The sequence below is a fragment of the Acipenser ruthenus genome, chromosome 7, assembly GCF_902713425.1.
Source record: "Acipenser ruthenus chromosome 7, fAciRut3.2 maternal haplotype, whole genome shotgun sequence".
NCBI lineage: Eukaryota > Metazoa > Chordata > Actinopteri > Acipenseriformes > Acipenseridae > Acipenser > Acipenser ruthenus.
In genome coordinates this window covers 19,046,608-19,071,679 of record NC_081195.1, presented here as the reverse complement: position 1 = coordinate 19,071,679, position 25,072 = coordinate 19,046,608, and the positions used below count along the sequence as shown (strand labels likewise).

Sequence of the window (25,072 nt, the reverse complement as noted above, 5' to 3'; positions counted from 1 at the left end):
AATGGAAACTTTTATCATGCAGCTACCTAGATAAAAACCTAAGTTGCTATGCAAACTGGTTTTACAGGACATTTATTTGAATATTTCTCAAGTAAGCTGGATTTTAAACAGGAGTCACATGTCAAGAGTTGCAAAACTGACTGCAACAAACTACAGTGATGCTCTTATGTAATGGAGGGCGCATAACAGATGGATATGTTTCTATCCAGTCAACAAGGAAAAGCCCTGAAAACAAATAAGGGCAATACTTTATAAAGGTCATTATCTACTCATGCAAGTTTATAACTGTTAAAGTTAAGTGACTTTGCCCGACTGGCTGGGGGTTGGAGTAGATTTAAAGGGACAAAGTTGCTAGCACTGTAAAATAACAGCTTATTACAAAGAACACGGTTGGGTCCCATGTGATTTGTTTAATTAATACAAAGAATTTCAATTGTAGCACTAAATATGATTTTGAGGTGTTTTACAGAGCTAGGTTCACCATCAGTACTAATGTGATCTCTTCAGTGTTGATCCTGCTCATCCAATCCGAAATAAATAGGACTTGTTCTCATAAAATGCTGCGAAAGTTTGTTGAAGAGGTTCTACCCAGTCCTGGTTTTCAGATCCACCATTTCAGACTTCTGGCCCCCTGCTTTGGCTGGGTTTTCTCAGATGACTCACAAATGGATTCTAATGTCAGTAAAGTCCCCTTCAATTTTTATTAAAACACCCAGAAGGCAAATATGTTATATTTGCATGTCCTTATCTTAGGTAATGCATGCATGCTTAGTGAGTATTCACTAATAACATTAGCTGCAAGATATTTTAGACTGATTATGAACATAATAGGTCAATTCATTTACTCTATTTATTATGCTCATATAAAAACCCAAGCACAGAGCATTTGAATGAAGGGTCAGAATATAAAAAAGGAATTAATTCTTATGTGCTGTTAGTCGGTTTCTTTCTGTTTTAATACAAGTTGAACTCTGTTATTATCATTCTTTTGTGTGCAATTGTGCATAGAAAAGTGGTAGCAGATCCACCAGTATTTACAAATTCACAGCACTTTTCCCTGCCCCTTTGACCTGGGACCATGCTTTGCACTATACTCACAGTTATTTCACAGTATAGAAAACACTGACTTATTATAGTAATACGAGCCAAATCCCTTTTTTAACAAAATCTTTGGAAATGTAGAAAGATTTCAACAGTAATAACAAGCTGTGTACTTTTATTGCAAAACTTTATAAGGTATATTTAAGAACCTGTAAACAAAACAGCTTAAGGGAGTGTCATCTCATCAGAGCTGTTAGTGGGATGATCTAATCCAGTGATGTTAGACGCTAGTAAAATATTCCTTTACATTTTGCATAAACTACCTCCCGGTGTGAATAATACAGTGTATCTCAAAAGTATTCAACCCCCTTGGGCTTTTCCACATTTTATTGTGTTACAACATGGAATCAAAAAAAAGTCCATAATGTCAAAGTGAAAAATAAAATCTACAAATTGTTCTAAATTAATTACAAATATAAAACAGAAAATAATTGATTGCATATGTATTCACCCCCTTTGCTATGACACACCTAAATAAGCTCTGGTGCAACCAAATGTCTTTAGAAGTCACATAATTAGTTGAATGGAGTCCACCTGTGTGCAATTAAGGTGTTTCACATGATTTCAGGTTAAATACACCTGTCTCTGGGAGGTCCCACAGTTGGTTAGTACATTTCCTAACAAAAACTACATAATGAAGACGAAGGAACATTCGAAGCAAATCCGGAATAAGGTTCTTCAAAAGCACCAATCAAGGGTAGGATATAAGAACATTTCCAAGTCCATTATTAAGAAATGGAGAGAATATGGCACAACTGTGAATCTGTCTAGAACAGGCCGTCCTCAAAAACTGAGTATCCAGGCGAGAAGGGCATTAGTCAGGGAGGCCACCAAGAGGCCTATGGCAACTCTAAAAGAGTTGCAGTCTTCCACGGCCGAGCTGGGTGCTTCACAAAACTGGCCTTTATGGGAGAGTGGCAAAAATTGTTGAAAAAAACTCCCATCAAATCTCACATAGAGTTTGCCAGAAGGCAAGTGGGAGACTCTGAGACCAAGTGGAAGAAGATTCTATGGTCTGATGAGACCAAAATAGAGCTTTTTGGCCTCAACGCTAAGCACTATGTTTGGTGCAAGCCTAACACCGCACATCATCCTGAGAACACCATCCCTACCATGAAGCATGGTGGTGGCAGCATCACGCTATGGGGATGCTTCTCTGCGTCAGGGCCTGGAAAGCTCGTGAAGATAGAGGGCAAAATGGATGAAGCAAAGTACAGAGAAATCCTGGAGGAAAACCTGCTGAAGTCTCCAAGAGACCTGGGACTTGGGAGAAGATTCATCTTCCAGCAGGACAATGACCCCAAACATATAGCCAAAGCCACACTGGAGTGGCTTAAAAACAAAAAGGTCAATGCCCTGGAGTGGCCCAGTCAAAGCCCAGACCTCAATCCAATTGAGAACATGTGGAAAGAGTTGCAAATTGCTGTTCACCAAAGGTCCCCATCCAACTTGACGGAGATTGAGCAATTTTGCAAAGAACAATGGGCAAAAATTGCAGTGTCCAGATGGTCAAAGCTGGTAGAGACTTATCCAAATAGACTCATGGCTGTAATTGCTGCCAAAGGTGCCTCTACCAAATATTGACTCAAGGGGGTGAATACTTATGCAATCAATTATTTTCTGTTTTTTATTTGTAATTAATTTAGAACAATTTTTCACTTTGACATTATGGACTTTTGTTGTTTTGATCAGTGGCAAAAACTCCTAATTAAATCAATTTTGATTCCATGTTGTAACACAATAAAATGTGGAAAAGTCCAAGGGGGGTGAATACTTTTGAGAGCCACTGTATATGTTACTGTGATAACCATTGTTTAAGGTAGGTCTCTAGAAACTATCAGTAATATTAGATCAGCACAGAGACACAGATCCAATTCCCTCTACTGCTGTGGTTCCCGTCAGGTGTGGCCAGAGGTTAGGATTGCAACCCAGACGAATTGGATTGTCTTGCCTTAGCGATCTCTGGAAATCAATAATAACAATTCCAGACAAAGTGGCTGTTAATAAGTATAGCTCTGTTAGTAAGGCTGCATTCACACTGGGTTTGTTTGGAGTGGTGTTGGGGGTAGTGTAGAATTTAGTATAGTTTGGTTCATTTGGAGATTAGTGTGAACAAAGTTTGCTGGGCAACTGACCACCTAAAGAGGTATTATGGCAAGTGAACTAAGCTAACTTGGTAAAATGCACTAGTACCCCAGCTATCATGTTTTGTAATGTTTGCTATAACATGTGTTTCTATTAAGACTGCACATTTGAGACCTATATAGCAAATGGAAGTTGACAACAAGTAAGATTTAGGGACTTACTATCCCTCACTGGGGATGAAATCGCCTGTGAATGGGGATATAGTGGAGGCAGTCATATATCCGTTTGTCACACTTCACACATTTCTTCATATATCTGGAAAACCACTTATCCAATTATCAAGGAAAATTGGTTTTAAGATAATTCAGCATAAATTACTAAGCATGTCCGTCTGTACATCCGTCTCTCTGTATGGCATTATTGCATATTTGGAGAACTGCTTATCCAATTTTCATTAAACTTATTCGTCAGGGTGATACATAGTTTGTGCAACATTGTTGTTGTTTTTTCTAACTCTATTTATAGATTTTCCAGCTTTCAGAAAAAACTGAATAGAAAAATATCATTACTATATCTGTATATACATTTACGAAACCATCAATGCATCAAATAATATAATTGACTGTGTTAATAAAATATAATTTTGCAAGGCCAAATTTACTGAACCTTTGTTCTACTGCATTGTATTTAAATATTTTGTATTGAATTTTCATTAATATATAACAATAACAATTGATAAGAAATGAAAAACAAGCTCTCAAGAGAAACAAAAAACACTGTTGAGAGTTCTTAAGCAGATACTAGAACGGAGCGAACCTGGGATAGGTCCAGTACATATGTATAAGCAAGGCAGGTGGCACAGGTGAGGTCCCTATCTGGGTAGATTTTAGCCAATCTGACTTTCGACATGTAGGCGATGTACAATTTTGAATTGTATTAGCCCATGTTGGGAGCAAATTGATGAGGAGTGTATTCTACAGAGAATTGGTTCCCACACTTCATCTGGAAACTCAAGGCCTATATTCTGCTCCCATGCACTTTTTATTGATGATGCTGTCAATTCTTTATTATGCCTCTACAACTGGGGTTGATATTAAGCAAAAGATCAATATGGGATTCAGGAGGGAGCTCGGGAAAAGTGTCAATCTTATTTTGTGCAAAGTCACAAATTTGAAGGTAACGAAAGAAATGAATTTGCGGCAGATCAAATTTTTGAGTTATTTAAATGAAGCAAAGATACCTTCAATATATAGGTGTTTGAGACAAATAACTACATTTTGATACCAGGTGTTAAAGGCCTCATCTTCAAGAGAAGGTGGAAATAAGTGATTGGCTTTGGTTGGCGCAGACATTAAAAGTGATCTTTATTACACTGCCTTTGAGCAGTGTTATGACACTGTGTCTGGTCTTTCCTATAAATGCAGTAAAATCAGAATTTGACCTTGAAACATGTGTGAACCTAAACCCTTTATTTACTTTGTGTGTTTTTAGTTTACTTTGTGCTCAGGCTTGTATTGATAGGAGAGGCTCATACTACTATTAGTTATCCTTTAATGGAAAACAAATGACTTTTTAGTCCAAACATTAGGGCCTCAAAAGCACATCTGAACATCAAATATTGATTTTATGTAAATAATGTACTTATTAAACAAGGAAATATTTTCCCAACACTACAGAAAAAAAACCACAAGACACGATTACATTACATCATGAGTAAATAACAGACTTTCATTCAAACAGAGTTTTCTTTCATAGTTAATGTTATAGAGCAGCACTCTAAAAGTAACTTTACTTGATCACTGTTGCCACATTCTGACATTTTAACAATGATAATGTTATTCTTTCAAAACTGTTACATGTTGGATTTCAAGTCCAACAACCAAGTTTGCAAGATGCTTTTTTGTAACCATTTTGTTTTTTTCCCAAACGTGCAATTGTAGATGGAAAGCGTATTGGAGCCTTCCAGGATATGAATCAGGATACCAAGCATCGTAAAAGGTATAAAACCACAAGAAGAGCTTATTAACACAGTTGCACACTTTTATTGTTGGCACAGCTCAGTAAAACAAGAAAACAAACACTATTTCAAGCGACCAAAACAAGCAGGGTAAACAAAAGAGCACACCTCCCTGTCTGCCCTTTAAGTGCACAGTTCTAGCAAAACTCAGTCACAACTGAAACAGGGCAGCTATTCTCCAATTATATTCTTATCCAGTGTACAGTTTTACCAGCATGATTGAGTGTTCCAGCCTTCTGAATATTCTTAAAACAGATTGACAATGACAAATGGACATGGACTCATTTTCATTTCAGCAGGGCCTTGATACTTACAAGGGGCTGCGCACTCTCCTACAACAATTAGCCTTTCTATTAAGCAGGGAATCACACACACAGTGCAGTACATTTGACAATATAAAAAAATCAACTTTGAATCAGAGTTGGTCTGGCTCCTGTCTAAGCCAACAGATTTGCACTCCAATTGCTGGCAATATACAGTAGGCATTCGCAGCACTTTGGCTGATCTAGCCTATTTACACGTGTCTATTTCTGGCAACTAGAACTGCAGAGCTACATCTGAACTCAGAAAAATGAGTTCAAATTATTCACAGTACTTGTAAAGTATTAGTATTAGTTTATAATTAGTGGGATGACCATGGATAATTAGTTGATGCAATCCAGGGTGATTCCCCAGTGCTGCAAAAGGCTCCAAAGAAAACCATCTGTGGCTTATCCACAGGTTGAGTAAATCAAATGTTGGTAAAATAAATAAATAAATAAATAAATAAATACCTTTCACAAAACATACATATCATTTAGAATATAAATGGCTATTAATCTGGCTGCTTTTCATTTTTTTCTGTTTTTACATTTTGTTTAGTTATTTTAATTACATACATATGAATTATTTACTGTACCATACCTCTTTAGTTGGAGAAAATGAGGCAGTCCAGTGGGGGGGAAAAAAGTCCAGTGTTTACAATTATAATGCAGTTGTAAGGGAGTGTTGGGTAGTAACACATTACATGCAACAAGTTACTGTAATATGGTTTGTAATGGTTTGTAATGGTTTATATTTCAGACAGATAGCAAAATGTGGTAATGAATGACATTTTATGTTGATAAATAAAAATAAACCTACAAAAATATTATATTCAAAATATTTTCAAATCCAGAACAATAAATAAATGAACCAAATATTCCCAGCACAATAAAAGGAGGACAAGTAATATTGTTAAATTGTAGCTAACAATATAATTCCATGATTCTACCCCATTTTGCATGTCCATTAGCTACACAGGTCTCAAATGTTCAGTTTCTAAAGAAACACGTTATAGAATACATATATGTTCATTTCAAAATAGACATCTGGTACTACACTAGGCTTGCCTTGCCCGTTACTGCCTTACCTTGTTGGTCATTTCACCCCAGCAGTGTCAAAGCATGTTACTGACTGAAAGCATGTCAGTCAATAGGAGAAGGAGCCGACTGGTTATTGACAGGGAAGAAGCCAGTGAAGGGTTGGGGACAATTTCAACCTCCAAATGACCCAGAAAGTGCAAGACAATCTTAACCCAGTGTAGTACCAACACATTTGAGACCTATTGGTTGTGAAAATGTATAGAATTAATTGACAAACAATGGACATAAATACACTATTTTGTGACATTAATGTGCTACACAATTGTTCATAATGTTTACTTTTATTTCAACAAAGGGTATGTTCGTTCTTATTTTTATAAATTAGTTAAAGAAATATATAACAAATATTGACCCTGAACTCCTCCCATCAATGAAAAGTCAGTTTATGGCCTTGATATGCCAGTACAAATGTCAGTGCCCCCTGAGAGGAAAATATTCTTCCAATCTCCTTTTAAAACACTCAGTGCTAAAGGTAATTGCCATTGAGGGGTACTTAATTGTAAACACGAGGGAAGGACAAGTTTTCTTGTTTTGAAAATCAACACATTAATCAATGGATTTATTGAATACTTGCCGATAAATACTTTTTAAAGGCAATTCTGAGTACAAGTTTCTGCACACCCCTACTAGAAAGAATGGTTTTGAGAATGCATCGTAAACACATTTGTGTCAAGTCTTTTCACATTTTGTGTGCAGGCTGCTTCAGCAATCTGTATTAGAAGTTTATGACATGTTTTTGTATTCTTATTATACAAAGTTACTGTGCTCAAAAATACAGCAGGATTTGTTCAGGATGAATTACTCATCACATCTACTGTCTTGCCCATATGATTTTTGCAGTGTCTTGCTCTGGATTGTAAACAATTAAAAACTTTGTAAAAGATGCAATTTTTTGCAATAGTTGCACAAGTTGTTTTTGTGTAACCTTGCTAAAAAACTTAATATAAACCAGTAGACTTAGAACCACAAAGATGCAAATCACCTGGGATTGTCCAGATATTTTCTTAATTTCAGATCTACCTATTTCCAAATAATAATAATAAAAATCATTATAAGCCTAATATACCCAATTGACTCTTGTTCTAAGTTTTCTCTGTGCAGTTGCTAAGTTTTCTGATTCAAGGAAGGTTCACTGATCAAGTTTCAACTGTATACTCACTTTCCTTTACTTATCATGTTACAACTCCATCACAGAGTGCTGAATGTTACAGTAATAGTGATTATATTTCAAATTTACTGAGCAATCTGTATGAACTCAATTACCTTTTGGTTACATGGTCAGTTGTTAGACATTTACTTCCTTTGTTATTTTTGTTTGTCTAATGGTGTTAAAGAAAATGATATGCAGTTTTTAATTACCATTCCAATTGTACCTCCTTTATTCATGGCCTGCTGTATATTAATCTGGATTGGTGGTGCAGCGGAGTAATCCCTTCTGGAAGCCTGAGCGGGATTTTAGTGGTCTCAACTCTCCTCAGTTAAAAGACAAAACACTGCTAATTCAGGTACAATTGTCTAGCTTCTAAAACTTTTACAGTTTAACAATAAACACAGAAATGTTTATAACTGAAACCCACTTATGCTTATTAAAGTTATTAAATACCAATGGAAATGTCAGCATTGGCAGCTGTATGAAACCCAACCCTTGAAAATGAATAGAATAGTTCATCAAACAAATCACTACAATAATAATTGTGCTGTGTTGGCTATTATTGCTGTTCAATTTATTGAAACATCTTGACTTATGGAAATGATAAATAACAAGAACCCATTCTGATCAATGTCTAAATCTAAAAGTTTCACCAGCATTTCCAAGTTAGCGATCTCATATAGCGTTCTTTATACTGCATTACAAAATAACTAAATCTATAATTTTACTATGTAAATTATGCTGTGTGAAACCTGTTTTATTTTATTGTAGGTGTCATCTTGTGCAGTTTGTGAGAGAAATAGGAAGAAAAGCTGAGCTACAGTAAGGTTTGACATCTGTACACAGTATAAGACCAAATTGATGCAGAGTCGATTCATAGCATTTAATCCACACAAGACAAGATCACATCCTCATTAGCATGTTTTGTTTTTAAGCCCCACAATTGTAGTAAAAGTCTACCCCAAAAACATTCAATAAAATCAGATTAAAACTACAGCAGTTTCAGTAAATGCATTTAAAACTGAATTTAGACTGGAGCATGACTGAAAACCCTCAAAGTTTTGCTTTAGTCATCTTATCCATTGTTAAATATTTTGAATTTCAATTATGGAGTGCAGCTACTTGTAATTCTGGACCTGTGTAAATGAACTACTGGTCCATTCTTATTAGGAACCAGTTAATATTTTGAAATAAAATCAGTTATTCACCATGTACAGAAAAATATATAAATTAACAGACCAATTGGAATGTATTTGCAAATAGATTACCTTTTACTTTAAGAATGTAATATACATCCTGCGAAAACAAGAATCAAAATCATGATACAATAAGAGCGATAATTAATAGAATTTACTTTTGCAATAACCTAGAAGTAGCGTATAGCACAGCGATAGCATAAGAGAAAACAATGGAGAAAGCATGAGTGTCCAGGGATGTATCTTGCACGTAATAAAACTTTTTTTTTTCTTTTTTAATGCTCAGAAGTTCATGGTTGCAAAATCTTTGAGAAAAAAAACACGGGACTTGAAAGCTTTATAGTTCTCCAACTAAAACAATTCACAGCAAAGCCTAATCCAAAAATATTTTGGAAGAATAAAAAAAGGAAACGTTATAGTACTACAAGCAAAACTACATTTCAAATAAAATAGTATTTTAGCTGAAAATTACTGAACTGAGTTTTAACCTAATAGAGAAAGACAGTGACTGTTTCCTGGAACATGTCAAATGTTTTCAGGCAGGTTTAGCTCAGATTACTTTTCATTATTAACACTATTTATAATACATGTGACATTCAAATGGTATGATGAAGGATTATTTGTGAAGATTGTTTATCAAGAGTACAGATCAATTACATTTACATTTCTGGATATTTGCTAGACATGTCAGAATGTTTAGCAGCAGTCTTATGTGTTCAAGAAAGCGAGAGAGCTTATCGAGAAAGGTTGTTTTATTCAAAACGTTAACTCCAACCTCCATAGTTTATCTAGATATTACTCATACACTATTAAAATCTGTGGTAGCACATTATATTTACTTCTCATTGTAATATCCTTTAAAAGTTCTACAGAAAATTGAAATTTGTTACTATAACAGATCAGTACATCTGCCCACTAGACTGTTGTATGACTGTTTAGTATTGAAAAATACTGCAGCTGTTCATTTTTATTGTGAAGGCAAATGATTATTGTACATATACAAACATGTTAAAAAAAGGACACTACTGTAGTTGACAATTCATAAATGACTTATGGTGCAGATGAATAATTTTATAAACCTACAGCAAATATAACTGGCTTTCTTCAAACTGTAAATATGTTCTTTGTTGTGGATCCACTTTTGCTAGATGTGTCATCATGTGACTGGTATCCAATAAGGGCTTTTGAAGGAACACTCAAACGTTCTTTGTATTGTTGCCTGAAAGAAAAAAAAAAAAAAAAAAGCAAACTGAGTGTGGTACAAAAAACTGTGTATTGCAATTGAGGTCTCCAAATCAAATATAGTTACAGAATAACGCTAGCCTAAGATCCAGAATCATGGTTTGAATTTGTCCAGCACGCAAACTGTACTGAGATTAAGGAAGACATATTAGAGGGCCCCACAATTAATTTGCACTGGATAATAACCGCATATGTAGTTCAGCGAGAGATAGGGCACTAGAGAAGCAAGCGAGCAAGCGAGAGATTTATCCATTGTGCCAGACAGGAACTGCTTTACAGAGTGGCACAGAAAGTAATGGGACATGGCCTGAGCATGTAAAATTGTAACTAGTTCTCTTCAGTGTTCCATATTCTGTTTTCTTCAAAACAAAGTTGTGATTATGCTTGGTTGGTAAAAGTGCTAATAAAACAGTTGTTTTTTCCCCCCACGTTCATTTCATATTGAAGTTCAATAGTCCAGTGTTTTTTTTTTGTTTTTTTTTTATTACAATATATATAGCAGTGACCAAACATGAGTTTTTTTAAACAAATTCTCATCCCTGCCACATATAGTATACCTGGTGGTGGGTCACCATAAAGGAGTACATTACCATTCTATATTCCTGTAACTGCTACGCAAACTCCAAACTCCCCCTTACTCCAAAGATAGAATTGCCTTGTCTCAAACTGACGGTTTGTCTACGCATGCCTTATGTTTCTGTACACAGCACGTCAAAGGGCTAAACACACTACAGTACTACAGTGTTTATTTCGCAGCGTTTTTTATGCCAGCCGATTCACAGCGATTTTTGTATTCACATGAGCGTTTTTCTCTTCTTCATTCATTGGAATGTCTGGTTCTAGCAGTGCATTGTTCTTTATAAGCAGCACAATACATCTCTCGATATGCTATACAAACAGAAAATAAGGGAAAATATGTGAGGAAATCGAATTACAGTTAATACTATTTTAATTTTAAAACAATATAAATTGCTTTGCCTGTGAAAATGCATTGTATTATTAAATACAAATGGGTTAAAGAGGGGCGGTTTGCGTAGCGGTAAAAACAAATAGCAGTGACGACATAGCATCAATAAAAACATTATATATATATACACATATATGTTTTACTGTTGAAGCAAAACACCTACTTGTATATTGTGTTTTCTATCAGCAGAATTACCACCAATGGGTTGAAGTAAATCCATCCGCTTTCAGTAAACACTGCAGCTCAGAAACGACAAACTGCAGTGTGAACTACTGTGGTTTAATGAAATTAGATATTTGGCTTGGCTACTGCTGCTTTAATTTTATTATTTATTATTTTACATACCAGTATTTTTTACGCAGGTCAGTGGTATTTTATTATAGTGATCCCGCATTCATCCCTTTTTCCTCTCCTTCATTGGAACAACAATGCCTGCACCAGATTCATATTGCCTCCAAATGTAGAAGGGCTCTGTGGAAATCGCAGCGTTTTTCGTCCAGAAATCGAACCTTTTCTATTTTTTTCACAGCGTTTCTCGCAGTGATTACGCTCAAGTGTGAAAGGCAGTATTCAATTCCATAGGTTTGATTTTTCAAAACGAAAAACGCTGCGAAAACGCTGTAGTGTGACTAGCCCTTTACTCGGGCAAAGTCGAAGGAGAGGCTGTCACTGTCTAGTTCACGCAGAAATTACCACAGAAATAAGAGAAATGGGATATCAATGGGAATGTAATTATTAAAGTCGAAAAATATAATGTTCTTTATGATGCCAGGGTCAGTGGTTATAAAGACAACGCAAAGAAAGATGCCATATGGTAAGAAATAACAGAACAATTGGAAATGGATGGTATGTCTATCACTTTATTTCACCTTAATTTTGGTCAAAGTGACAGGGAGCGCCACACACTTGTTTTGTATTTCTGTAAAATGACGCTTCTTTGTTTTAATAATGTTTACCAATAATAATAATAATAATAATAATAATAACAACAACATTCACACACTAACTGAAGATTTGATTAAAACTGAATCAATTAAAAAAAGGATATTAAACTAATTCTCAGTATTTACAAAGAAATGTGTAGATGTATTCTTGTAAGTATACATGTTAAACCAGATCACATATAAACATTCACTGTTAAATATAAGTTTTTTAGTGTGCGGTGTTCCCAGACTACTACTTTGTTTTATTCATTTTATTTTGTCTCCAGAAAAGGAGCAAAAGCAGACTGTATTTTCTTTTCATGACTAGAATTTTTTTTTTTTATGTACTCGTGCTGTATTAAGTCTAGGTCAGTGGCATAGGTGTTAGCAATGTGCAAAAATATTGATCTGTCACTAGCACCCCCCCCCCCCCCCAAGGGGTCTCACTGGTATGAACATTTAGGGCTTGACATGTATGTATCTAGTGGGGTATATGGGAATCATTTAAACTTCCAGTACACAAACACTATTTGAAATGTATCTTTCTAGGAGTTTGGTAATGTAAACTCAATTGGGCTTATTTTCCATTTCCATTTTTTTCTTCTTCATCTTTATCAGATTATGTAACAGGGTGTTACCAGTATGAGGATACAGAAGTTACTATTAAATAAATTCCATAAGGTACTACGATTCAGGTATTCTGTCACGGCAAGCTAATTGCATAATTTATTTGACTATTGTAGGTAGTTTGTTTAAATTTTAATATAACTTACCCGATAGTCATGATTGCTTCTTTATTTTCACAGTTACCTGTCCAGATGGCTAGTTTGTCACCTTTTGGTCTAACGTTGACAACTGCACCACAAACATCTTCACTGGCTTCATCAAAGGACTCTCCGATTAAACACAACAGCTAGCAAAAAGAAAAGAAAAAAAACTGATTAAAATAAAAAAAGGAAAAGTTTGTTGAGAAATCACCATCAATGAGTTACTGACTTTATAACAAGTATTTTCTTCCCCACCAGGGAAAGTTTATATTGAATTATTAGACCCTGTTCACCAGGGCGCGAAATAACCGACAGCAATTGCCGAAGTACCCAAGCTGCTTGCCGCAATGCTTCTCAAATTTTAAAAAACTTTGCCTGTAAGACCACCCATCATTGCCATCGGTGTCCGTCAGCAAAAGCACATCTGATCTACATCTCATTCACAAACTCACTCTGTGCCAGCTGGCCTGTTTGTCACAATTTAATTTAATTCTGTCTAATCTCATCCTGCAAGAAAATGAGTCTTCATCATAAAGTATTATTGTTGCCATTCTTTTTATTGTGCACCTCCCGGCACTAAGCCACGAGAAAGATCTACTGTACCATTGGTTAATGACGGGCAAACAGAGGGAGGGACGCTGTTAGACCGAGCTCAATATGACCGCGCTCCCAGGATTTTTCAATCTCACATGTTCACTGGCAGTGTCACTGATTTTTGGTCTGTGAACCCCGTACCAACTCAAAAACATTTAAAAAGAAAGAAGCTGTCTAAATTGGTATCAGTGTTCTAGGATTTACCTAATGTTCAGGTAAGCAATGGGTGCACAACAATTCGTCCCCGACAATAATATAATATTAATGTCAATTTACAGTTGTCAAGTCCTGCAGAAAGGACGAGATTAGACAGAATTCAATTGAACTGACAGAACGGGCTCAAAATTGCAATACTTTAAAATGCAACTGTGCAATACACATTCTAACCCTTTTCATGTCTTCAGTGTATATAAATTGCTATCTTATATAGACATTTCAATGACCGTCGCAGTTTTGTAATTCTGCGTCATTGCCCCCAAAACACCAATGCTAAAAATTCACACACAATAAAAAATTTACACCAAAAAAAAATAATTAATAAATAAATAAATAAATAAATAAATAAATAAATAAATAAATTAAATAAATAAACAAACAAACTGAGCAAGTAGCTCTGACATGGTTCAAGTAGCAGCTCCCTGTGTTATGAAACAAGTAGGAGAGATAACATAATAGTGAACAAAACACAATCTTGAGAAGGGCATCGATTTCTGTTTTCATTTTTTTTTGTGCAATACATTCTCACTACCTTATGTAGTTCTGCGTGCTTTCACGAAAGGGGTTAGAATGTGTTTGCTTAAAATCGCCATACTGTTTTTTTTTCCTGAATCAAGTGTCCAGCAATGCAGCCTAACAAAACTGCAAATTTCAACTGTAAATTTCAAGAACTGTGAAACTATATAAAGTCTCTCAAATGTAAACATGTAACATTATGTACATCCAGCTGTTCATCACTGTGATGCAGAGCACTCTCTATTGCCCGACAAAGTTTCTATTTCAATTTTTATATTTTTTTCAAAGCCGCGTTTGTTTGTACAGGATTTGTAACAGCGGTTAGCAAACTACACTGCAGACCGAACAACTCATTTGACCACTATCATTATTAAATTCCTGCCATGGGAAAATCGTCAGTCAGTTTGCCTGGAAATCTATCGTTTATTTATTTATTTATTTTAAACTTTCCCTTCACTGACATTGCTTATAATGTTGTTGTATCACTAAGGCTGTATCTAAGCCTCTAGTCTAATCTATATTTTAAAATACCCCGAGTATTTATTTTTGGCAAAATAACCCGTTGTATTTTTTTCATTATTAAAGTTTGTTTTTTAAAATTTGATTTTTTATACCACTTTATTTTTACAATGGAAAAGTAACCTATATTTTATTTTTGTAACAATTAGTGTGTGAATCACTCAGAAAACATTGATTTGTGTTTGTTTGAATTACTATTTCATCAACATAATAGGCTCTCTATTTCTTTTTTTGCTGTTTTATGAATGAGTATGAAAATCACCTTGGTGCCCTTGGGTTGGATTTATGTTTTGCCTTTTTGCCCCCTAGGACTGCCATGGTGCCCCTGAATTTTCGCACCCAACGAAGGGAACATTGCCTTGCCTTTCATGACCTTAACTTCATGCCCTGTCGTTCACACTTGCGAATTAAGGGGCCAGGGCCACCTTTTCTCATATGTATGAACACAAAGCAGACTAGGACCAATGTGGTTGCACTGCTCAGTAGACACTCCCATACTCTCCCACACGTGCGAAAGGTAAACAGAAAGCCAAGATGGCAGTGAATCAATATTTAATTACATAAATATTGAAATGTATTTTTGTTTACGATTGTAAGTCACCCTGGATAAGGGCGTCTGCTAAGAAATAAATAATAATAATAATACTAATAATAATACTAATAATAATAAAATTAAATTTAAATAAATCTAGCAGGTTAATGTTCAGGTTGTTTCTTTCACATAATATAGGAGCTGCAGTGCATTCATAATTATGCTTAACTTGTCACAATTACCTTTTCTTCCTGTTATTTAGTAATGATCAATAATGCTGGCAACTTGGCATATTCAGCTACCATTGTTTATTTTGCACACAACGATATGCATAGCTACAGAAGTGTGCGTCTTTACATTAAAATGCCGATCATTTCTTTAGCCGATTGCTTTTACACACACAAAAAAATACTGTTCTCATCCACAAATATTAAGATCATTGATGCACCATGCGAGGGCGAGACAAGCAATGTAATATTTCAATGCCTGTTATTGTGATTATTATTGATAACGTTATTCTTCTGGCGAAAGAGCAGTGGTTTATTATATTGTGCATGTTGTTGAGCAAAGTGTCTTTGATATATGACGATGTATTGCTGTATTTAGATTAGGGCGCTTCCCTCAATGAAGTGGTAATAGTTAGGGACTAGAGAATAATAATGACAATGATAATACTAACAAGTAAACAATAAATTAGTTTAACAATCGTGTTTGCAAACAAGATGGTATTCATGCAGGTTAAACAAATACGTATAAATGAGAAGAAACATGTGTAATGTATTAGGTGGTCTGTCGTGAGCTTGTCTTGTGAATGTCAGTCATTGTATGTACAACTTGAGTGAAGTATCCATTACGAAAATAAATATTTATACCTGTGAACACTAGCAAGTTGCTGTTTCCTGCCTTCTAGAATAATGTGATTGTAGGTGGGGGTAAGCTCAGACCGTCACCCCGTTACACACCATAACATTAAGTCAAAATAGTCAATAAAATGTTTTTTTTTTTTTTTTTTAATATATACCAAAAAATTGCTACTGTGCTGCGTTGAAGAAAAAAAAAAGATATATTTATAAGAAACATCTGCTACAAATCAAGGATTACTGTATATCCCGGTAGCGCTTCCATTTTGAGTGCATGTTATCGTTCCATAAAACAATAAATAATAAATTAATTTTAAAAAATAAAAAAATAAAAAAGCAATTCGCCACATTTTAGGCCTGCTTTTCAGTCACTTATGTGAACGCGCAAAGACGCCTTAAACCGCAAATGTAAACGGGGTTGCAGACCGGAATATACGGCAGCCCTGGGCCAGCACAGTAGTGTGAACGGGGTCTAAGTTATTTAACACTAGAAGCCCCGCGGTGGTCATTTTGGCGGTTTTTGGTTTTAAAAAGTAATTTTCTCCAGTCGTGTAACACATACGGGGCTGTGTGTTCGTGTGTATTAAATATTCTCACAAAGCATGAAACACGGGAGTGCAGAAATAAAGGAGATATATTACATTACACCTTAAAGCCCCGGGAGCAGTCACATTGACGGCCACACAGAAAATAACTGTATTTTGATTATACAGAATGGTATTCTACTTTATAAGAACATAATAAGAACATAAGAACATACGAAAGTTTACAAACGAGAGGAGGCCATTCAGCCCATCTTGCTCGTTTGGTTGTTAGTAGCTTATTGATCCCAGAATCTCATCAAGCAGCTTCTTGAAGGATCCCAGGGTGTCAGCTTCAACAACATTACTATAGTATTTCTATTTACCAGTCTGCAATGTGTTTAGCTGTAATTAGATTAGTCTCTACTCTCTGCCTGAGTGAATGACTGACAGTCTATTGTTTTTCAATCAGCCTTTTTTACAGTTAGCACAGGAACTTCGCAAGAAGCATTTAGAACAGAGAAAAACTGCCAAGCATGTACCCACAGCTGAAGCTGGCAACCCCGCTGAGAGCCGCAAGAGATGTCAATGCAAGTGCAATAAAAATAAAACATATATATGCATGCCTCGGTTTTTCAGATGTTTATGTAACGTACTCGCAAAAAAAAAAAAAAAAGAATTATTACATCCGACTGTTTCTCCGTTCGTTATACTATTTAGTGTTTTGAATACAGACGTCAGAAAGACTGCTGCAGGGCTTCTAGGTATGAGTGTATCTCCGGTCCTTCTAGTGTTAATTATTACATTTTAAAAAGAAAAAAAAACATACTGTCTCCATCCAATACCGATCCAAGTCATTATGTCTCTGCTGTTTGTTGAGTGTCATTAACCATCTTCCCCCAAGTTTATTTCTATCATCCTCCCACATCGGTTTGATTCCATCCTTTAAAAAAAAAAAAAAGAAAAAAACAACCTTTATTCAAATATAACACTTCTAAGATAAACAGTTTCACAGTTCCCAGACAGTAAACGTACCAATTGTCACACAGCTAATTTACAGGTTAAAATATGTAGCTGTAGATCACATGCACAAATACAAATATCTGCAAACTTAAATGAAAAGTGGCAGATGAATGCTTACCTACTAAATACGTAAGCAGTGTGTGTATGTGTTACCATAAGCTAACATCTCAACCAGGGAGCTACTGGCACTTTGTATCTCAACCACCCAAAGCATGGTTTTATCTCCCCAGAACACACACTCAGCATCTCTGAAATCTCATCAAGAATATTCTGAAACACATGTGCAGCCAAGAAATACATCTAAAAAAGGATTATCAGTTGTTTAACGTCAGGTGTGCTAGTATCACTACTCTACATGAAAAGTGGGTTATTTTTTTGTCTTGCATTTGGTTTCTTTTACTGGTTTTAGTATATCCTTCTTTAACAGTTTGATTGACCTTATAGCAAAAATAGCTATTGATTACATTTAAATGTAAAATGTTTATTGGTTGCAACAATAAGTGATTTTAAGTATCTTGAAAAAGATTAATGCTGGAAATAATGTACTTTTCATGAAACAGATGGTTCTGTGGGCAACTAAGCCTAAGCTACTAAACATGATGGTAATAATAAAATCAGTTGTTTTTTTAAATGTTCAGGGGCTCTGTGTAGAAACAGATTCAGAGTCGCAATAATAAGGTAGGTTTACAGCATATAAAAAACAGAACTAAAACACATAATTTAAGAGAAGCTGAGAGTGATGACAAATAAACTTTAAATTAAAAGTTAATGTTAAACAGAATGGGTTTAATTCTGACATTGAAGTAAAGAGAAGCTAATTATAGCAAAGGCAAGTATTGAGTTGGCTTACTGTATTAGCCATTAAGATGCAAACGGAGATGCATTAAGTAAAGGTAAAACATTTCTAAATGTTTTAATTACGATTGTACTGTATCTTACCTTAAATAAACAGTAGTCACATCCAAATCCAAGTTTACTTGGTTGCTGTATATGATTATATAACCTGAGGGGAAAAAAACAAAACTTGTTTATTTAACTGCACCATTTAAAATACTATGTTTAAGTTTTCTACCTTCAAGTTTTCGTTATGTAAAGCAATAGTTTGATAATTTCTCTCTCAGTTTGTGTCATATTGAAGTTGGCAACATTTTTGATTGATGCAAACAATCGCTTGTCATTTACTGTAATTGACACAAAAGAGTGTTTGAGATTACAATAGATGTGACAAATAAATGGATTATAATGAAACATGCATTGATGGATCAACCCCACTCAATCCACATTTAACTGTGATGGGTAGATGAAGTATAATTAAACTGTGAGGATTCATTTATGAAGTGACATGTTTTTACTGTAGTAGTTACAAAACTAGATGGATATAATACCCGATTCGCACAGGACAAAACAACACCACATAAACAGGTGGTTTCAGAATTTTTACCGACATCGGTGAAATTTAATCATTTCTTTTTATCCCAGAATTTTCAGGGGTCCTCTGATTTTTTTTTTAACCAAATTGGGTAAAGGCGAAAATACAAAACATAATTGGCGACTCTTTGAACAATGCATTTGAAGATGTGTATGGAAATACATATCATGCAAGGGACGAAATGGTTATTCTAGCCTTTGGAAAACAAGGTACAATGAAATGAAAAGGCGCTCAGTTGATATGCTTCGTTCTTGCCTTGAGCGCAGTACCTTGGGTCTAAGTTTTTCAGCATAGAACGCAGTGCTTTGCCATTTTTTGTTGCTGTCTTTTTTGCTTTCTTGTTCTCTACATGTTAACATAACTGGCAATATGATCTTTAATGAGGTATTGACTCATACATGATCAATCAAATGACAGCAAAATTTGCAGAATAGTATCCCTAGATAATCAGAAAATGTTTTAGCTCTGTCTTTTGCTGAAACATTGCTTTTTTTTTTTTCTTTCTTCATTGGTGCAGTCGCCATGTTGAGTTTCAGCAGAGACAAGTGAGTGAAGTCACATGATGAATTAACTCAACCTGGCTGGGTGTAGTGCAAAATTCCATTCCCAAAATGCCTAATTCCGTTCCTAATGCCACGTATAATAGAAGTTGTTGGGCTCGGGACTAAAAAGTGTGACTGAACAAGACACCTACCAGAAACACCACAAGTCCAAATGGTTTAAAATTGGAATCGTCTTGCCTATTTAGAATAAATTCCATAATATACTTACGCCCAGAAGTCTTCAACTGTATCAAATTTGGCAATAAGTCTCAGATTTTCCGTCCAACTTTTGCTCTTGTCATTTTTGAAATACCAAAGAGCCCATCTGTGAATTGAAGATGAACACATTTAGTAAAAACATGATGTGTTCATTAATATTGCTTTTGTCATTAAAGATATTATCTGGTTGTGACAGACTTTTCAGTTTATTTCCAGTTTCTTATTAAAATTATATTGGGTAAAATATTTACTGAATCAAAAAGCATGGTCAAGCTAGAGGCATTAGAATTTACCAAACATCCTTTTTTCCCTGTTCATACTTCATTTCTAGAACGTCTAGTCTGTGTACTATTTGTGCTTAGCTACACTGAAGCTGATGGAAATGCAGCCAGCTCTTTCAGGAGGAAACCATTGTTTTAAAAGCTTTATTCTTCAGAATGTCAGAATTGGGCTGAACATACAGGCCTATAATTTTGAACAACGCATTTCCAGATTTCACCCTTACATTACTCTGTTCACAGAAGGGCAATTTCATAAAAACGTAACATTTGCTAGACTGGACAAGTCATCCAGGAATGTGCAATAAAAGCAGGGATTAATATTCATTCTTCAGTTGATCTTCAGTTTTACTTTATCTTGTTCATGTATTAATTCTGTGATCAACTACAGCAGACTTCAGGCACAAATAGTTTGATAGGAGGTTTTGACACTGGCTGTGTAAAATAACTGTCACAATCAATTCATTTTTCTTGTGCAATACCTGCAATCAGACTTGACAGACAATCTGTCAATACAGTTGTGTAAAAAGTATGAAGCCAATATAAAAGTAACTTAAAAAACAAATACATAAATAAATAAAAAAGGACGCTGTCTAAGATCCCAACTTAAACAGAAGAATGTCCAAAACACTGACGATATATAGTTGCAATCTGAAATGTTTTTTGCAATATTAACAGTAGTGCCAGCAGATTTGCTAATTAGTGCAAGCTTCCCTCACTGGGATGCTTAATTAAGCGAGAATGGGGTCAGCATTTTCATTTGTTAATTTCTCACTCCTTTTAAAATGAGATTACATACAGTTTGTCCCTTATTGTGTCCCTCATTTGTTGAAAAGGCACACATGTACCACTCGAGTTTATTCTAGGTATACCTAAAAAAAAAAAAAAAAAACACAATAAAAGTGTTGATGTGTGTTTGTCTACTAAAAGCTTTTTTTCTTTCTTTCTTAGGTTAGTTTAACAGCACCTGTTCACAAACTGCCATACAGTTGTATTTTTAGGTCCATATAACTTTGGTATTTATTTGTGAGGAACACAAATACTGCAATTCACCTTTCAGCACAACACACTTTTGTGGAGCTGACTCGAGCATCTCATTGAAACATTAAAATATATTAATTGTGCAAGAGGTTGCAACGGCTGTGCTAATTTATGGGGAACTTTTAAATTCTGACAATGGCCTTGTATTACTTGGCTAACAAACCACAAAGTAGTATTGTCCACTTTTTCTTTTGCTGTTGAAGCTGCCCATTAGGTACTTATTGAACAGTTGTATGGCTTAAATTTGATAGGTGAAGATCATTTTTGTCTAACCCGTTCGACTGTGGTTAACTCTGATGGTTACTGCATTAAGTGCAAGTTTGCTCAACAAGTTTCATGATGTTTTTATGAAAATCCCCACTGAAAACAAGTGTGCCACACTAAAAGGGGTGTTTTTTGTTTATTTTAAAACAGCATTTTATGTGCTCCTGAAAAATAAACATAGAAAATGAAGTGCCCTAGATGTGTTACATGTATTACATACAGTTGAGTTAATGATTTAGTTGTATTATGTATTTCCATTCTCATACTACTGAATAAATGTCAATAAAGATTTAAAGAAATTCCACTGAAGACATTTTGGAGCATTTAATTAGATGAAATTGTATTGTCACTACACATGTTTATCAGTTACAGCAAGAAGGGTAACATTTTTTCTAATGACAATTATCACGTCGCAATAGTCACAAACGAATCGGAAGTCTAGAGTGAAATGTACTAAACATACGCAATGCTGTTAGTGACTTTTTAGGGAATGCTTTGCGGCAGCAGTTTTTCTTTGCGGTTCAACCTTAAATGAATATGTAATTATGGGCGTTCCTGCACACATTTGCAAAAAGAGGTCGGAGATAGTGGAAATGAGGGTTCTCAAATATTATAATGAGATGTACTAAAGCTGCCGACAACTGCATCAGTTTGTTAAGAACTTTTGAAAGCATGTTTTAAAGTCTGCTCAATGTATTTTTGAGACGAACACCCAAGTACCTAATTTTCACTAAAGTCAGGGTGTTACTTACAAGCTCTGAAAACAAATCTCTATGACATTTCTGTTTTTTCCAGCATATTGGGAGCAATAGACTGCACACATGTACCACTAACCCCTCCAGCTCATTCTGAACATCTGCAAAGGGCCATGATCTATTGTGTGTAAATTGTCTAGGCTACTAAGTAGGCCAAGTTAAAAATAATAATTAAAATAAATAAACACCCTAAAATCATTTAGTTTCAATTTAAAATAATGTTATCTGCATTGTACACCAATGTGTACAATGCAACAGCAGGATTTATTTTGTGTTACCAGTAGGCTAAAGTAAAATGAAAATGCACTAGGTATTCATTTGACTACTACTGTACTGTATAGGCCTACTGTACAGATTTATATTTTTACATAATGTCATGTGTAGCCTACCCAAAACACATTAGTGTTATTTCATCGATATGATTTATATTTAAAATACATTGAGAACAATACATGTATGTGTGTGCGATTTTATTGATTTTAAACCCGACACCTCCTTATTTCGGACACACATTCAGTTTAGCGAGGGGCTACTGTACGATTATGAAAAGCTTTTTGGGGGTGAAGATTGGGGCCCCACTATAGAATCTGATGGGATTAAACTGCCTTTCATTTTATATATATATATATATATATATATATATAACAGTATTAAAATAGGTCAAATGAATACAGAACAGAGAATGCATTGTATAAATGATGTTTACATTTAACAAAAACTAAGTTATTTTGATTCTTGCACCCGTGCATGTACAGACGTTATCCTTTGGGAACCCTCTGCTGCAGCAAACCACAACTCAACTCCTGCTATTCATTTGAACAATGTCGCACGACTCTGTATGCTAGAGATCTCGCTAAGAAGACGCAACAAATATTTAAATTAGTATATTGTGGCTCTTTTCATTAACATATTTTCTCTTGGTACATACCACAAAATGTATACTTTGCAAATTAGCGCAACAAAAATACGGTATGTTTGCGCTGCGACTGGTCCATCTTAGTACATCTACCCCTATGTGTGTGTTGCTATGAAAACATATGACTTTTACAAAAACCTGAAACAGTTTGAGGTGCCAATGTTTTAACCGTTGTATCCCTCTAAAAATGCTCAAATTCTGGGCTGTGATAGTCAAATTTTCATATATATAAATCCTTGGTGTCTCTTTAAGGCACTATTCCAGAGACTCAGCTAGCTGTATTAATAGACAAAATGCAGGGCCTCTGCTACCACTTAGTAGAATGGGATAATGACATCTTGTGCTTTTCTATCCAGTTCTATCCAGAAAACCACCTGTTTTACACTCTGTCTGGTACACTCCTGAACCTACAGATAGTGGAAGAGCTGGCTCTTCACTGAAAACTTAGCATTCTTGTTCTTTAAATATCTCAAGTTTTTATTCAGCAAAGACTGCTTGGTATACCTCTGGGTCTTGGTGGAACACTTGACACAAATAAAGTCTTACTTTATTACTGTGCACTATAAGTGTTGGTTTCGTTTCAATTATTTCTTGAGTTGTACTCTGATTTTTACGTTTCATCAAAAGCATTAACACCACATCTAATAACACATTTGATCAAATATGGATCGTACAGCTCATGCACAGGGGAAACCAAAAACAACTGAAAGAACACTGACTTATTTTGCAGAGGATGTTTCATGTACTCTTCTGGATTAGCAACTACAGTTGCGGTAGGCTCTGCTGTGCTTTCTTCAGATTCAGTTCCACACTGCTTCAAAAGAAACAAATATGGTTTAGTATGTTACATTAAAAGTGTGCAAAAGGTTGTTTTAAAAAAAAAAAAAAAACAGGTTGTCTTATGAAGATTCCGTTTTTCAACCACATTATACTGCAATACAATACAAGATTATCGTGGAAAGATATTTGACTAGTGATGCATCTGTACTTGTTTACTATTGTAAGCACCTTGAATTTCTTAATTGAATTGTTAGCAAACAGTACTGTAAATTACTGCAATACAGTACAAAGACGTTTTGCTCCCCATGACCTACGGTAATTCTCAATACAGTACTTAGCATAATTTTTAATCAATACAGTTATGATGAAAACCACCGCTGTGGCAGAAACGACTTATCAAGATTCCAAAACTCTATTCACTTTACATGCCCCATACTGAGTGAAACGTCAGGGTTTCTTCTTATGTGGAAATCATTTAGTTACTACTAGCTGGAGAGCCTGATTCAGCCAAAAACGCTAAATGAATGAACACACACACGAACACACACGAACACACACACACACACACACACACACACACACACACACACACACACACACACACACACACACACACACACAATATATATATATATATATATATATATATATATATATATATATATATAATGTTGTATTAGGAAAGAAAATGCAGTTGACAATTTGGTATTGTCTGCACCCCAACAACTATCGGTGTCCTTCTCCTCCTTCTTCTTCTTCTTCTTCTTCTTCTTCTTTTTCTTCTTCTTCTTCTTCCTCCTCCTCCTCTGCCGCCACCCCCCTTATTAGCATGCTGGGTATTTGAACATGTTGCAAACCAGACAGCAGCACAAAAACGCTACACTGAACCTACAGGACCGCCAAAAAGGTTTCCCTCTACCCACAATCACTCAACTCTTATATCCTTAACTCCCAAAATATTCTTTCGCCCCAGTATCTTTCCGCGAAACCCATTACAGGCCCAACACTCTGTCCCCCACATACCGGCTCCGACGTCGCCATCTTGACTGTAAAAAACGCTCCTCTCCGTTCAGCGTTGGTGCGTCACACAACTCACAGTTATACGGCAAGTGACTGAGGTCAAATCAATAGCAGTCGTAACAGGACATGGGCCTCTAGCAAAACGCTTACTACAGCGCGACACGTGAATGGTTTCATGTGTTGAATCATTCACTGT

The 25,072-nt window shown here is 35.4% G+C and overlaps 1 protein-coding gene across 4 annotated transcripts; it reads right to left on the bottom strand.

The window, feature by feature from the left end:
- Positions 1-9,686: 9,686 nt before the first annotated feature.
- On the bottom strand, positions 9,687-25,072 carry LOC117415912 (eukaryotic translation initiation factor 4E-like). Of its 4 annotated transcripts, none has more exons than XM_034026834.3 (7): positions 24,880-25,072; positions 23,796-23,887; positions 19,833-19,928; positions 18,572-18,635; positions 17,439-17,552; positions 12,858-12,997; positions 9,687-10,171 (listed from the first exon to the last, which is right to left on the bottom strand). In XM_034026834.3, the coding sequence occupies exons 1-7, from the start codon at positions 24,895-24,897 to the stop codon at positions 10,057-10,059; spliced, it is 639 nt and encodes a 212-aa protein (XP_033882725.1). In that variant the 5' UTR covers positions 24,898-25,072; the 3' UTR covers positions 9,687-10,056. The 4 variants fall into 4 exon arrangements, with proteins under 4 accessions (XP_033882725.1, XP_033882724.1, XP_033882723.1 ...); XM_034026833.2 differs by having other exon boundaries at positions 23,796-23,890; positions 24,880-25,071; XM_034026832.2 differs by having other exon boundaries at positions 24,791-24,888.